At 44.9% G+C, this 16,365-nt stretch overlaps 1 protein-coding gene across 8 annotated transcripts in view; it reads right to left on the reverse strand.

The window, feature by feature from the left end:
* The window catches only part of PSD3 (pleckstrin and Sec7 domain containing 3), a 111,065-nt gene that overhangs the window by 67,976 nt on the left and 26,724 nt on the right, over positions 1-16,365 (reverse strand). For 6 of the 8 annotated variants that reach the window (XM_054053981.1, XM_054053979.1, XM_054053980.1 and 3 more), the window contains 3 exons: positions 15,307-15,699; positions 2,242-2,448; positions 2,057-2,137 (listed from right to left, as the gene is read on the reverse strand). In XM_054053981.1, coding sequence (XP_053909956.1) covers positions 2,057-2,137; positions 2,242-2,448; positions 15,307-15,699 — 681 coding nt within the window. Of the gene's footprint in view, positions 1-2,056; positions 2,138-2,241; positions 2,449-12,100; positions 12,217-15,306; positions 15,700-16,365 lie in introns of those variants that run through there. The other 2 variants (XM_054053984.1, XM_054053983.1) reach the window with 2 other exon arrangements.

A 16,365-nucleotide genomic window follows, 5' to 3' on the forward strand; every position in this document is an offset into this window, starting at 1 on the left:
TTCTTCTCTTTGAGGTCAGGTCAGAGGCAGGCTGTATTGGCAACAATCTTGTACTCATACAGAGTGTGATCTGCCTAGTAATAACTTAATTTCACATATAATGTATTGCAACTAACCCAATTTGCAAGCAGATGCAGCTCTTTGTAGGGTTTACCTTCCCTCCCTACCTTATTTTCCTATAGGACATTTAGACAAGTAGCCAATTTTTCTCCTCTTCCAGCTCCAGCTCCTCTTCCAGCGACACCCCCTGCCTGCAGCAGGCACCACTGACCTAACACTCTCAGCTCATCTTCAGCACCTTTACTCTCCTGGAAGCCACCTCCGAAAGGCAACTGATGAAACACCATTTGGTAAAAAAGTAAGGCTGATTCCTTGCTCTCAGTGCACAACGCTGTGGCTGAGGGTCATGGGTGGCAAGTTTCTGCCCACCAGGAAGACCAGGATGGACTCTGAGAGGGGCTGGAGCAGTGGTCCCATTTCCTCTTCCTTCCTGCAGTCCTGCAGAGCTCACAAGTGAGATGCACTCAGGAGATACCTGGTCAACATGGGTCCAGGGTGTGGAAGCACAGCAGGACAATGAAGGAACAACCTTCCCCATGTTCCAGACTTGCCACCAACAGTGGTATAAACTGCACAATGGCCTCCCAGAGCCTGGGAGTAGGATGGGTCTGGGCTCCTGCCACAGGCTCCAAAATGCTTAACAAACCACAGCTTGTCACTGAGCCAAAAGCAACAGGGCGGTTACGTCTCACTCTTTGCAAGCATGAGGCAGCTTGCCTCAGCTCTGCCAGGCTTCAGGATGATGCTCTGTCCCCAGCCTCTGCCACACACTCAGGGCATGCAGCCGGCAGTCACTGCGGCTACTTCTGAAACCTCAGCACAATCCTGGAGTGTCTAAGTCCCACATGAGTCAGGGCATATTTTAGAGAAGGTCACGACTATTAATATTAATGGGAGACCTACTGGGAGCAGAGACCTCCTAAATATGTGCACAAAGCAATTAGGTGTTGGATTTCACAATTTAAAAGATGTGTATATTTAGCATCGTACTTCAGGGCTGCTAAAACCCAGAATGAGCTCCAGACCTCCCACGGCCCCAGCTGCTCCCACTCTGTGCTGAGCGGGCACTCCAGCTCAACTCCAGTCTCCCTGCCAAGGAAAAAAGCGGTTCACTCTTCACAGGCATGTTTCCTTTCCAGCACCTTCATCAGGTAGGACTCTGGCCGGTCACAGTCTCCTGGAGTAAGCCCTCTGGAAATGCACTTGCAATCAAGTGCCTGTGGACCTCCTGGTTTTGCATCATCAAAATAAAGCAACAACCCACTTGAGTAACCTCAGCTAGATAATTTAAATTCACCTTAAATCCCTTTAAATACCAGAACACCTGTAACTATACTAACAGGCCACCGCTACAGAAATATGGTGTTTTGCGTCCTAGGAAAAAATACACTGAAAACAAACTTTGTTGAGGCCTGATTCCAGGGACTGAAGCAAAATTCAAGGGCTGAGTTTCCAAACACAGATGCTGGCAGCTACCAGACTCTCAATGGCATTTTCCATACGGAAGCTTTTGCGGTTCTGTACATTTTTGGGTCCCTCAGAAGGACACAGTGAGGGAGGCTGCTGAACCACATCAAACCCTGGCCCTGGCTTTGTGCACTGCAGCTGAGAAGAGCAAGCTTCAAAAGGCATCAGCCAAAAATTCTGTGCAGCTTCACTGTGAGCAACATCTTCATTCCTAGCAGCACCTGGCATACTACAAGTCCCTTGTTTAGTGAGTGACTGTTTTTCTTCACCTTCTCCACAACAAGGAGCATCTCTAAGCAGGTCCACCCAAAAAGACTTCCCTCTCCAGGAAACACCACTAATCCAATAGCACTCTAGAGTACAACAGCATGCCAAGCCAAACAGAAGAGAAAAGCTCCATCCCAAAAACGCATCACATCCCTTTCTTCATCCTTTGAAGTTCTCACAGGGCAACTGCTTCAATCAGGACAACACAGCAAAGAGCATCAGTTCTAAAACATGAACATAAGGTCTGCAAATGCGTATGTACCTGAGCGAGCAGTCCAGTGTCATGCCTGTGAAGTCAAAAAACTTAAGATATTCTTCGGCCACAAGCTTGCTGAATTCATTGCTTTAAACAAACAAATAAATAAATAAAGGTTAGGATTTGACAGTAAATCCCTCCAGAACCAGCAAGAAGAACAATGTGGGCAAAGACCTCATATGGTCACATACTTTTTACCCAAATGCTTTGCCACATCAGAGCGTTTGAATCTGTCCAGATGGTAGAGGCGCTTAGCCAGGCGCCTGGCTGCTTCCAAATTGCTGCTGCTGCCATTGCTGAGTTCATGGCCAAAAGCCCCAGTGGCATCTTTCTCCTGAAGTTCATTGTTCCCCATGGCAGCACTGGAGTCTAACACCATATTCTGCAGTTCAGCATTGCTATGAGACAGAAAGAATATGGAAAGAAGAAAAATAAGATGACATTACAGTTGCAAGAAGGATTTAATTCTTCTTAGAATAGAAGACAATTAATGGTACAGAGGCAAGATTACACAATACAGCAAATTCCACTTAATTGAAGGAGCTGTGTAGAACAGGGATGTTTATTTAGCAGTCATCAGAGGTTAAGAGACTTAAACATGGAGACCCAAATACGGGCTTTCCAGGCCAGAAACACACTCTGCTCTGCACTCACTTTCTAAGCATGCCGAGTGTCCACAACTTACGCTCACTTCACAGAGAGCTGCTTGCTATTATCAGTCTACAATTGCACCTGACAACACTGCCTCTTCATTTGCTTCTTGCACTACTATTTTTTAACTCAGTTGCTTGCTTCACTTGAAGGGATCCCTGTAAAAATAGGCCATTAGCCATGTTCCAGAGGAAAATGCATCACGCAAGCCAGGGTGTTCAGTAGCTGTAAGCTGACTCGGCACAAGTCCCTTCCTCTTTCTTCCCTAGTTGTCCTGGAAACAATACAACTCCCTAAATCTAAAATAACATCTGCAGAAGTCTCAATGGCTTCCATGCCACCCACAAACAGCAGGCATCCCATGGGGAGGGAATGCTAGAGAAAGCAAGACTCAGAGCAAGGAACCCGGTTTGGGGAAATGGGAGAGAGACACTAGTCATCCAGGCCAGCCTGGAAAATCGCTCGCTTCCCTTGGGCTCCCTCGTGGCAGCAATCATTCCCTTCACTGGCTGCTCAAAGTCAGGATGTTCAGCATGGCAATCTCAGGGTACTTTACATAAATCATGCATTTATAGATTCCTCCCACTGCTACTACAGTAGGAAGCTCTGGCTGAGTTTTATGCCTGCTTTGCTTCTCCTCTCAAAGAAGCAAGATCCATAAAGCACACCCCCAGATATACATCCCTGCACACAGGCAGGCTTTTAACTTTGGAAAAGCTTTTCTCTGACACTGGTATAAAAAAATCTAACAAAATCACAGCTCTGTGTGTGTGTGCGCATGTGTGTGTGACAGTATTTCTATTTAAAATAAAACCTATACAGAAATTCTTTCCATCAAATCCTTGTTTACACAGGGCTAATAAACGATCAGCAGAGGTCATGTGCAGGGCAGTTATGAGTGGAATGAGTTAAAGATAACTTTAAACACAACACTTCAACATACTAGAGTTTCATACACTACTGTAATCTTTGGGCTTGACAAGCTATGGTTAGAACAACCGACTGCTGCACTCCAGTAACAATTATCTTGCCATTTACTGAAAAGTCTGCTAGCCACTTATTAACCCTTTAAAGATGACATTTTCATATAATATGAACTTAAAATAAAAATCTTTGCTATTATACATGCCTCATTCCACACAAATCATCACCTGTGCCCTTTCTCTCTTCCCAGGAATAGTTTAACAGAAGGTGTGCGGTGCTCCCACAGGAAGGAGCGTTGCCCATTTCACCTGTTTCCATCCTCCCAGCACTGCTAGGACATCAAAAGTATCACACATCCGCACTGCGGGTCCAACTTTTTTTATCAAGTATCTGGAGAAAACAGACATCTAATTTGTTCCTCCAAATATTGGGGATTTGATTCTGCATTTATTTCTGTATAAATAATAAGGTGCTATAACAAAAGAGGTCCAGTCTCACTGCTCTTGTACGGAATTAATACCGTAAATTCTTACAGCATTAATGTCACTGACTACCTGCAGTTCTAGAAAACAAAAAAGCCCCTCCTGATACCACTGTTGCGGGAAATGCCTCCTCAGCCCTTTCCAAAAGCACTAGCCAATGTCCAAAATTCTCTAAATTTGGTTTGCTCCAAATGTGTGAAGAAAGCAAATTCCAGAGTCCTCCGACATTTGCGTCAAGAAACCTCCGGACCATTCAAATCAGGCACAACTGGTTTCAAACTGCCAGCTTTAACAATTGACAAGAGTAAAGGCTAACCAGGTGAGATAACACATCTATGGAGCCTTCCACATAAAAACGCTGCTTCAAAAGCCATGCCAACTTGCAGAGCCCCGCTCATATATCACAGCCCAGTTTCACCACTGCTCTTTATTAAAGGCAGTATTTATAGCCCTGAAAGATGGCCAAAGCTGACAAGAAACATCTGCACCCTGCAAGAAACCAGTGCACTACAAGAGTCAATGTTACCGCAAACCACCATAAGTTTATAGAGAAAGGAAGTGCCGGCATCTGCCACTTAGTGAAATAAACATTATGGCAGCTCCCAGCTTCTGTTTTGCCTCTTGGAGTAGCAGCTGGGATGTGAAGGAGGAACACCCAGCAAGGAGGAGAGTGTGCTCTTTCCCCTGCTCACCAAAACTAGCCAACAGGACTGCATAAGAAACTTTATCTTCCAGTCTCCCTGATTTAAAACTTCATCCTGACAAGGGGTCCCTGTACATATATCGAGTCAAAGTATAAGGATGCTTCCTTCAGTTATTCTGACAGTCAATTAGCTGATTAAGTAGTAAGTAGAAGAAGGTAATCAAATCAACAATATAAGTTGTAACTTAAGCCTCTTGTTCAACGAAAATGCCAGATTGTTAACATTAATGTGAGATTTCAGTTCTCATGTTTTTTTAGGTGGTGAGAAGACACAGCGCCTACATCACTGAAAGCTTAGGAAAAAGATACCCTGTGCACAACCAAACTGCCTTCCGGACATGTCATTTTAGCAGGGTCCAGAGTATTACTGAGAGGAGAGGCTGATGTCTTTTCTTACCTGCAAGTGTCTCAGGGTGCACCATTTTCCTTCCATCCCTCAGTTTCCACAGCTGCTGAACACAGATAGTAATACTTGCTTCCCTGTGAAGTGCTTGTAATGGACTCTAATCAAGGGCTAGGAGCTACCAAGGCTGCAAACAGGCCTGTCTTCTGCCCTCTAGTTTCTACATGTAAAGAGTCCACAGCAGCATTACCAGCTAAACAGAACCATTAAAAGGTTTTGTGATGCAGAGCAAGGCTAGACAGGGATTTCTCTGACAGTTTTAATCTTTATCACACAAAAAAGAGAAACCTCCACTGACAAGACTATGCTGAAAATGTAACAGATTATATTCCCCTTAATCCTGGATTCAAGGCCAAATGGGACTGTAATGATAGTACTGGTAATTGTCCATACAGCAACAGCTGCTGATTTTCATCCAGAGACTCTAACATTAATTTCTGCTATCAGAAAATGGAAGCAACAAAAATCCAGACCCCTTTAGTCTCACAGTGCATGGCCTGTGGCCAGTGATCAGGTCCTCAGTCTTTATTTCTGTCCCCAGCAACACACCCCTGACACAATCTTCCCACCGTCTGTCAAAGTATCCCTAAATACAGAAGCTGTGACGAACATATCCAGCAGAAATTACACCAATTCAATAAAAAGCTACTATGGTAAATTCAATACCTTCCAACAGCAGCAGCCACCTTTCCATCTTCACAGATGAAACACAGGGAGACTATAACATCTCTAAAGCTGTTTTCCCCATAACACTCCATAAAAGCTCAGAGTCTGAAATATTTTATACTGTTTTCTTCAGCTATTCCATTATCAATTACCTTACAGTGACTTAACTCCCAGTGCCAAGGTCCTGCTCAGCACTTAGCACACTTGATCTGTTAAACAATATTCTAATTTCACTTACTGCCCCACCTCTGCCATCCTGGGTTTCACCAAAATTGAAACCCTCCACAGCAATATACGGTTGGCGAATAGCTGCAATTTCCAGACAAAACCAGAGCAAGACCATTAACATAGTGGTAAGGACACAGGCATCTCGTATCTTGTTCATCCACTCTTTCAGTCTACTAGTCTGCAACTGGAAATCTTAGCATGTATACCTGTAGGGTCAGGTGCCTTAAACCTTGGCGTGCTCTTCACATTTTAATACATCCATGCGAAAAAAAAAATCTGTTTTGTCTTAACGAAGAAAAGCATGTTAGCGTTTTGCTTTTAGAAGAGCTCAGATCCAGTCCAGAGCAACTGCCCCAGCCACTAACAAGGAGATGATGTTTGGAGTTCACACTAAGTTGCAGGGTGTGACAACTCAACCAAAAAGCTGTCCTCAGCCTAGCCACGAGAGCGATTGCAGCTTGCCACTGCCTGCAGCTCTTCCTGGATCAAAGCATAGCATACGTTCCACAGCACACAGTCTCTCCTGGATGCACAGGGGCCCCTTCCCCAAGGAATGCTAATCCATCTGGTGTGCACATCTGGACTAGTGCACTGGATGCACCAGTTTCGGGGGGGGGAGCTTGGATAAGACAGGGCTGGGACCTTCCCAAGTCTTTTTGGAAAGAGAGGACGAAACAGGAGGAAAACCAACTTTTTCTCTCAAGTAAATCTGCAAGCCTTTAACATCAACTCTACTTCAAGAGAGCCAAGTCAGGCATTTGCCAGTAAACTCCATCAGAGCAAAACACAGGAATAATTAAAAACAAGGAAGGGTGGAAAGACATTCTGGCACACTGAAGCCAGGGCCAAAACAAATGTTGTTTTCAGCAGGGGTACAGCATCACCAGTGAGCCACAGTGGGGCTGTTGATCACCCTCAGCAGCACAGCGCTGGCCCTGTTGTTTTAAATGCCTTCACTCCAAGCCTTCTCCCCCTGGTTCTGAAATGAAGGACACCATCCCCTCAACCATAACCATCAACTCCGGCTGTGAATAAGGTGCTCTATTTCCCATTTGTGTGGCAGGGACATCAGAAAGGCAGAAGCAACTGTTTAACCCTAACACCACCTTGGACCATGTGGGGAAGTAGACTTCCCTCTGGGAAAGTCCTGCCCTACAACCCTTCAGAGAGATGTGGATGCTCAGGTAGCGATACCCTATTGCATTTCAGAGCTGACCAGACACAATACGTGGCACAGGATGAATTTTGTTTCAAGGGAGCTGAAAAGCTGTGTTTGAACAGTCTAGCTCTGAAAAGAGTAGCCTCAATGGAGAAAGCCAAGAAATGCTGGCAGCAGCGGGACGTGATGAGTTAGTTCCAGCTACAAATGACCAACCACAAGGAAGGGCGGGGAATGGCTCTGCTGCAGCTTTGCTGCAGCTCTGAACTGGCTTCTTCAGAGTCAGGAGAGAGTGAGCACAAAATCAGATTAAGCAATGATTTACCTTGCCAGTTACCTTCAGCTCCATGGCTCTTCCAAGATACAACTGTAGGAAGGGGAGAAAAATAATAAAAATAAAAATAAAAATAAAAATAAAAATAAAAATAAAAATAAAAATAAAAATAAAAATAAAAATAAAAATAAAAAATACCGTCTCCTAGCAGATGACTCACTGTGCTATTTTACTCCAAATGGTTTAATCAGCTTTGAAGTCCTATGTATGCACTGTCTTCAAAGACATGCTTTGAAGTAAATCCCTCTTTGAGAACTGACACAGCTGCACTTTACTGCAATTCAATTCAGTGGATGTCTCAAGAGCACAGCATCAGCCACCACACAAGAAAGGAGGATGGCTTCTACAACCCAGAGTACCAACAGAAGATACTTTAAAAAGTACCTCAGCCTTGTCAGGTCACACAAAGAGGAGTAAAGTAAAAAAAAAATAAACAAATAAGTCCTGTAATATTCGATTGGTTATCAATAAGATATGCAAAGTCAATTTCAGAGGCTGAAATTCACGCTGGTGCTTAAAAATAACCTCTTGCTCCCTGTAATCATCTGCCTTTTTCTTTGATTAAAAGAATTCCCACCAATTGTAAGTAGGGAGCTAACAGCTAAAGCACTCAGAAAATGCCATTTCTGGAAGGCTTGCATTACAGCAAATTCAAATACTATCATTACAGAATCACAGCATTAGGACAAGAAGTCTTGCCACATGCAGGGACAGGATTGCAGTCCTTCCAAGAGACAGCATGTCCTTTATTACAGAGACACACTGGCCCACTGCCACCTGAAGTACAAATGTTTTACTAAAAATATTTCAGGTTTGATCCTCTTTGACCGCAGGCCTCTTGCACTGCTGTGGCAGGGGTTATCCATCGCAAAGGGACTCTTGCCACATCAATGCCCCCATGCCTAGAAAATGAAAACCCGGCCGCCGCCACAGAGGGTGTCCAAGGCCTCCCCTTACAATTGATATTTTTGACTGCCACGTGGCAGATGCACTGCCATGTAGACCAGTCAATTGGATATATCAGGATAGTCCCACACCCAGGATCTGGCCCATCTGCCTCAAGTCATGAGCAAAAAACAGCCCCAAAGAATGCACTGCACACACATAACCTTGCTTAGAAAATACTTGGGTCTTGAGCATTTTGTGAGGCTTCAGGGTCTCTCCCCTGAGGCCTCACCCCCACCCGCTGCAGGTGCCAAGAGCTGTGCCAGAGCTCAGCACCACCATGACATTTCCCCACGAGTTTCCTGCAGGGTCCTCTGGGACAGAAGCAAAACCGGGAAGCCAGTTGAGTACTTCCCCCTCAGTCAGGCTTAGTTTAACTGCTTGCACACTGGCCCGCGGAGTGTACATCAACAGGACAGCTGGTCCAGCTGGTCCTCCCTGGCAAGGAGCAAACCACGTGCATAATAACATGGGTGTTTACACCTTTTGGTTGAGACTCCCCTGCAGATATGCGGATGGAGCATTTCAGTGCTAACAGCAGTATCACTCGGGAGCTTTACATTGCAACCATGCAGTGAAATGAATTGCCTGTCCTCAAAAAAGAATCATTAATAATAATAGTAAAAGATAGATCTCCACAATAAAGGAAGAACAACTACCAATCAACCCACAGCTCACCCAGCTGTGCTAGCAAGGAGTCTGCACACCATGTGCCCTGTTCTTTCTTCTCCACTGTAGCTTCCGCATCACATCCAAACAAATACGTGCCTCTACACCACTCTGTCAGCCATCAGGCTCTGCCTCTCTATATCAGAACAGACAAAGAGAGGGAAGAAGAAGAGATTTTTACTAGCAAGGACATGGCTGGGACTTCACTGCCAGCCAGTCGTGGTTAAAAGATGCAATGGAAGGCTGTACTTTTTGACTGCCTTGGAGCTGGCAGAGATGCCTCGGTTTCAGTGGATGAACCTACATGGCTCAAACTTTAATGAAGATACACCAACAGATGCCAGCTTAGAAGCCCAGCTGCTGACAGCTTTATACTGAGGCGCTTGTGCAGCAAACTGATCAGCTGCTCCACTTTTTCTTTCTTTATTTTTTTTTTTGTTTTCTTTTCTGTCTCTGTCAGCTCCTGCATTTTTGTTTTGTTTGTTTTATTTTCAGAGGAGTCTGGGAACTGAAGAGGCGAAAAGTCAGCAGCCCCTTTTTCTTTAAAACAATAGTTTATTTAGGCACTAAAAGCAGTTTTACAAACTCTCACTAAACTAATGTTGCAAGCACCACATTAGCCAGGGCAAAGGCAAACTTGCACGCTGTATTTTCACAGACTTGATGAAGTGATGTCTTCCTGCAGAGAATACCAAGGTTATCAACGTGGTTTAACATTTTTGAAGAAACCTGTGTGCTAAACGGGCAAATCCTCAGCTGCCAAAATGCCACTGGTTTCAGAAATTTATTTCTGCAGATTGTGCCACTTGATCTTTACCTAGACTTAACATACCCGTGCCAGCATATTGTGCTTATTGCTAGCTCAACAAATGACAGATGCAGTTTGCTTGCTCACTGGCTGCAGACGCATTCGATGCATTCAGTCTTCTAGGACAACAACCAGTGGCATTCCTCTAAACAACTTTCCTTATCCTAGGTGTACAGAGGGCAGCAAGTATGAAGTGCCACCTTCTGCTGGCTCTCCTAGGTCCCACAGTTTTTCATGAGCTGAGGCATTTCCAAAAGCCAAGAAACGTCCGCTTAGGAACACATGGATCTTTGCAGATTTCACACTAAACAAAAAAAAAATCAACAAAGTCACAAGGTGAGCCTTCAAACGGGAAAAGTTCTACCAGACTGCTGTTTTACAGACTAATAAAATGAATTAATAAAGGTTATGTATTAGATATACAAGTGCTAAGTCTCATATCTACACTGAAAATCAAATACAAGCTACCTTGGACAAAAATATCTGAGCATGAACTGAAAACCAGAGGTATAACTGGCATACAGCGTACCGAAACTGGGAGGAAACTCTTAAGAGACTTGGAGAAATGTATCAAAACTGGGTTTATCTGTCAGCAAAGTTTATTGTCTCAAAGAAAGAATAAGCAGAGCATCAACTGAAAGAAAATGCTGGTAATGGCTTATACACAGAAGGAAACTATGGGAACTACTATTTGAGGCCCAAACTATTAAGAATATCTGGCAGCCATTGGAAGCTACAGTCTATGTTCTTGTGCATTTATTACAAGAACCACTAGACTGTTTTAGGGAGGTATTTTTCCTTCCCCCCTTAAATTACAGAAGAATACGCGTGACTAAATTTGTGTTTGCATCTGTAAGAAAACCAAAATAAAATAAGATTTGCAGAATTTGCTGAGCATTAGCAATTCATTGAAGATGACAGCATGTGGTAAATATTTAGCCTTTTTGAGAATCAGAAGCTGCAACACAGCTTTTTTTCTTTTCTCTCCAGATTTGCAAAATCTTGGGTGACATCCTACCAGAGGCCACACCTTCCAAAACAATTCAGGAAAAGAAATCACAGAAGATTTTTGTATGTTTGTTTTTTAACTTTCTGTTCTGACTGTAGCATACAAGGAAAGAGGGAATAGGAAATCTGCTATGAAGAATGCAGAATAAACAAAGATTAAAAGAAACTCTGTCTCTAAAGTCTGAAAGTAGAAAAGAAAGATAGGGATCATCACTAAGAGAACTTTATACTTTACTTTTAGACACGCCAATGGTCTCTTGCTCACTGTATACATAACAAATATAACTCACTTTTACCTCAAGTCTATCTTACTGCTTTGGAAATGCATCCCTTCCACTCTGATTTGGTGAAAATCATTACACCTAGTTCAGGTGATGCAAGCCTAGGTTCAAATGTCTGGGTAGCACTTTGCAATCAGCCTTCCCTATTACCTCTGTGAATAAGAAGTCTCACATACCAAGGCTGTGCCTCACTCTGTCTTACTGGCATAAGAAGGGACCAGTGCAGTACCCGGGGAGCAGGTGCAACAGTGGGCACTGCACACCTCTGCAGGATAATATAGAAAGAAAGGGACCAAACACAGCCCAAAGGCACTATCTTTATTGGTATTGCAAAGCTTCATTACACTGGCAACCTGTTTCATGTGGACCCCAAGGCTGCCTGATATACACAGAGACTGTCCCTCACCGCCGAAACCTTGCACACACCTTCCCAAGTTCTCCAACCCACACCTGGGGAAACTTAAGGCTACTTCAGCCGCAGAAACTTGTTTCTCCCCCAGAGGGATGATTATAACGTAAGCAGGAAACAAAATAAACTCCCCAAAAGACACCAGAGGCTGGAACCATTCCCAAAGGAAGGCAAGCTGCACGCCCTTCTCCAGAAGCATTCCTCCTTCACTGGTGAGACACAAAGGGCACCTAAGCTGAGCCAGGAAAGAACTACTTGCAAAACCAATCCGACATGTCCTGCAGGAAAACTCAGGGGCCAGCTGATATCACCCCGTCCTACGGAAGCATGGCAGGTGGCCGTCAGCACAGGCACATCATACAGCTCTCACCAGAACTTACTGTGTTTAACCACGGCCAGCAGCTGATGGGGAGGACAGCAGGGACGAAACATCCAGACACTCAGGAGCCCACAGAAACTCACAGCCCACAAGCCTCTAATCATTTCTTTCCCCCTCCTTTTTTTTTTTTTCAGATCTGAAAACATGTGACCGGCCTTCACATACCAGAGCTGACCCCTCCCAGAGCCAGCGATTTCCTAAGAGCAGAGAAGGATGTTACCCGCCCGCTTATTCATTACAAGACTAGGTTTCTTTGCCGTTATGCATTAAAACCTCACGCCATCTAGGGTCCGCATGTCAGCTACGCTTATCCCCTTTAGAGATGCTCAGCTACCTGCTATCAGGAGGGCATGGCCCTAAGAGAGGGAGCACCTGCTCCTTTCCTAATTGGCACACTTCAGTTTCCAGGTGTAAACCATTAACTCTTTGGTCTCACATCCACCCTCCCTGTTCTGTACTGACTGTGAAGAACTGCCAGTATTTAACACTCCATTCCCCTATAAATTAGTGCTGGTACTTAGAAGTGTACTGTCTCACCATGCACTTTCCCATGAATTTTTGTATGTCATGAAATACCAGAGCACAGGGAGCTGCTGTGGTTTTGGTTTCAGTTTTTGTTTGCTAGTGTAGTTTGTGGAAAAGGGGTGGGAGTGTGGGGCAATGCTTCTTCTTGTGCTGCACTGAAATGCTGCACTGCTTTGCTCCCAAGCCCCCCTCATCCAGAATTCCCTCACTTCACTTTGAACTTGCCACTACTCCCGCTGGGATCCCACACCTGCCACCACCCGTACAGGAAGGGCTCCTCCAGCCGCCCCCCTGCCTGCACCAACTCCAGTGACTCCACACCACAGCTCCATGAGCTCCTGGATCCAGGGAAAGCCAGCAGCTCCACAAGAAGGCACAGAGACCTCCGGTGGCTCTGCCGTACATCGCAAGCTGCTGCCTGCGAACTCCTACCGGTGGCTGTGGGATGCAGGGCTGCGGAGCGCTGCCTGGATCTGCCTTCCCCACCTCCAGCTCCGGGAGAGCTGGACCCCTTCAGAGAGTGTCTCTTGATGCTCTGCAGTACCAGGCAGGCGCTACACAACATCAGAACCCCAGCCTTAAGGCAATGCAGGTTCACAGCAACATGCGGCAGAAAGCACAAAGGTGCTGCAGTGGCTTACCCCACATGCATCATGTATGTAGACTTTCAGTTGAAAAAACAAGTCTGGGATTGCTTCAGACAACACAACCATGTCTGCAAGCTCTTAGAGTAGTACTTAAGGCTCACACCATCATTTCTGTTTCACCTGAGCATCAGTGACACGCTATCGTGACCCCTCTGCGATAAATCCCATGCAGCTCCAGCATGCACACACTGCTCCTCACCCACTCACTGTAACACCATGATTCATCACTGGCTTAAACGCACATGCGGTCTGTCAGTCACCTGTACCCTGCTGCAATACAAAATGATATCAGAATATCATGGTGGGGGACTAGTTAATAAGGTTACTGGCCAGATGATTGCCCTGTTGAACATGTCTGTGACTAGCTGTAGTACTGCAGCTACCCTCTTATCAACCTCTACCTTAAAAGAGTGAGCCCTTAGAGCTTGTCCCTAACAGAGCCCTGCAGATAATAACAGCAGTGTAGTCTTCTCAGCAAACTTGTTATTTGGGACACTTCTTCCTTCTTTTTTTATTAAGGGGAAAAAAAGAATTTAAAAATTCTCTGCTGCTTTATCACTTTGGCTGAAAAACTAAACTAAAAATGAACTTAATTCCTAATGAAATCCGCACTAAGCAGGCACTTAATGTGTCTCTAAACATTATTATAGCCCACTTTGTCTTCATGACTACTTCTGTCTTGATGAGCCGATGTGGGCCTTATTTGACAAAACTTTTTAGATACTAGATACTGCAGCTACCGAGTAATGCAATCAAGGTCTGTGTGTGCTGCTTGTCCTTCACTGCCCAGTCTTAAGGTAATCTTTGATCTCAGTACACCTAAGGAGCTGCCAGTGTCATGACTGACCTCAGTTGCTGGCTCTGTACTCTTGTCAGGTAGATTAGCAGTCACTTGTTGCCTACTGGCACCAAGAAGCTCAGGGTACAAGATTTACATACCTTTATTCCAGTAGGACTGACAGAAAAAACATTCTAGACTGCTAAGTCCTTCTGCCTTTTCCTTTAAGGCCGAACTGTACCTTAATCTATAAGGTTAGCAAAACTATTTATGCTCAAAGCACAAAAGAAATAAACCAGTTGGAAGACCTGCCATCACTGACTCACAGGAAAGTTCAGAGTAAGTAGACTAGTCCCATCCAAAGGAAGAGTCCAAGGACTCTTAAATAATGTCCTGTCCCTGAAGGATAGAGACCTGAGGCATCTTTATCACTCACAAGGTCCATCACCCTTCTGATGATTACTGCTTCTGGCTTAACCGCCCGACCTTGCCTGTAGCTGCTTTTCATTCCTTGACAACACACGATGAGGAAAGTTTGCTCACAGAGTGAGTTTCTTAAAGGAAACCGTATTTTCTGACCACATAGCTTGGGTTTTGCTTCTCACATGACTCTTCTCTTAATACGTTATCTTCTCTCTCCCTCTGCCTAAACAGAAATTATTAACATCTTTAGAACACTCTCTTCTCTCAATCAGTAACTAGTACACAAACGAAAGAAGCAGACAAAAGTCTCTAAACCTATGAATGTGGTGGGAGCAAAACCTTGTCCCAGCTGAAGTAACCAGCAAAAGTCCTGCTGAACTCAAGTGAGGAAAAGCTATGCCCAGAGACACACCTCTAACATCCGAATCACAAATGGCACTTGGGCAACTCATCTGTGTGCACAGGGTGTTATTGTTCCTAAAATTGCTGCTGACAAATTCAGGTATAACTGATGCTGACCAAGGTTCATCTGTAACTAGTAAGTAAATCCTCCACAGACAGGTCCCAGAGATGCAACAGTACCATCCAAACTTTTATCAACCTAAGTATCACCTACAAAACCCTTGTGAAGTAAAGTTGCACTTTCCTAATGAATGGCAGGTTTGCATGGCTCACTTCTCCCCTACAGCTCACTATGTTACACTGGATATCATCCTGTGTAGAAAACATGCAGTGTTGAAAGAGGCAAAAATACATTCTGTGACAGTTCACTGAAGTAAACAGACATCAGGGAAAAATCAGCAGGCACACAGAAAGCTCACCCACTGCTTTTACCTTTCCAAACGAGGGACTTCCGTGATGTCTCCCCTGAAGAGCGTTTCACTTACACTCCTTAAGCCATTGGTGACGCCTTCACTACAGCCCTTCACCTCTTCATCAGCAGAAAGCTGCAGGACATCCGGCTGTCCAGAGGCTGAAGTCCGATCTAAAAACTGGCCACCCTCCTTCATGCGCTGCTGGATCATGGGAGTGAGTGGCATCTCAAAGCTGAAGTAGCTATCAGGCTCCGAGTACAATGTCTCCAGTGACTCCGCACTGTAGTATAAAGATGCATTGTCTAGGATGTTTTCGAACTGTGAGCTGTACAGATCAGTGGAGATGTCAGAGTGCCTCTGACCAAGGACATCTTCATATCCTCCTATGGCAGCTTCCCCCTCTTTCATCATCCTGGAAATTAATCAAAAACAGCTCATTTCAGTCTGGGGGCAAGGTTTAGTCCTCTGGGCAAACCACCTCACCTTCCACCTTTGGAAATAGAAAGGTGAATGTGGCTTCATGCAGGAGAGGACACTGCAGGTAAAATGCTAGTTTCCCCTTGCATGACCCCTGCTCATGACTGGCACCATCTCACTCTCTGGGGACACGAAACAATCTTCTGTGTAAAGAGAGGAGCCAGCAAAAGCCTAATGTTGCCTAACAAGTAACATCAGCCGCTTATGTGCAAAGGAGAACTGCACTCACAAATGCATAAGGTCTCTGTGAGCATCACTGTCATGCCAGAGGCTGCACAGGTTGGAGAAGTGCGCCCAGATAGGACCTTTGCCCCTAGGGACGGTTTGCTGGTTCTGCAGTCATAGGGCTGGGGTCTTTGGCAAAAGTTTGGAGGAAATATCTCCAAAATGCAAAGGGAAGTAAATGCAATTAGAAGCCTGGAGCTGAGAGAACCATATTTACAGGAAGAAGATTTGGTCTGCTTGTGGGATGCACAGAGAATGGTGTAAAATTCACTTGCGGAGAGTTTTCTTCTCTGCTGCACTAAATGCCGCAGGGCTTCTGACAGCACTTGCCAGGCACCAGGGCTGTCTGCCCAAGCAACTTCACACATTTGCCAAG

The sequence above is a fragment of the Cuculus canorus genome, chromosome Z (assembly GCF_017976375.1).
Source record: "Cuculus canorus isolate bCucCan1 chromosome Z, bCucCan1.pri, whole genome shotgun sequence".
Taxonomy (NCBI): Eukaryota; Metazoa; Chordata; class Aves; order Cuculiformes; family Cuculidae; genus Cuculus; species Cuculus canorus.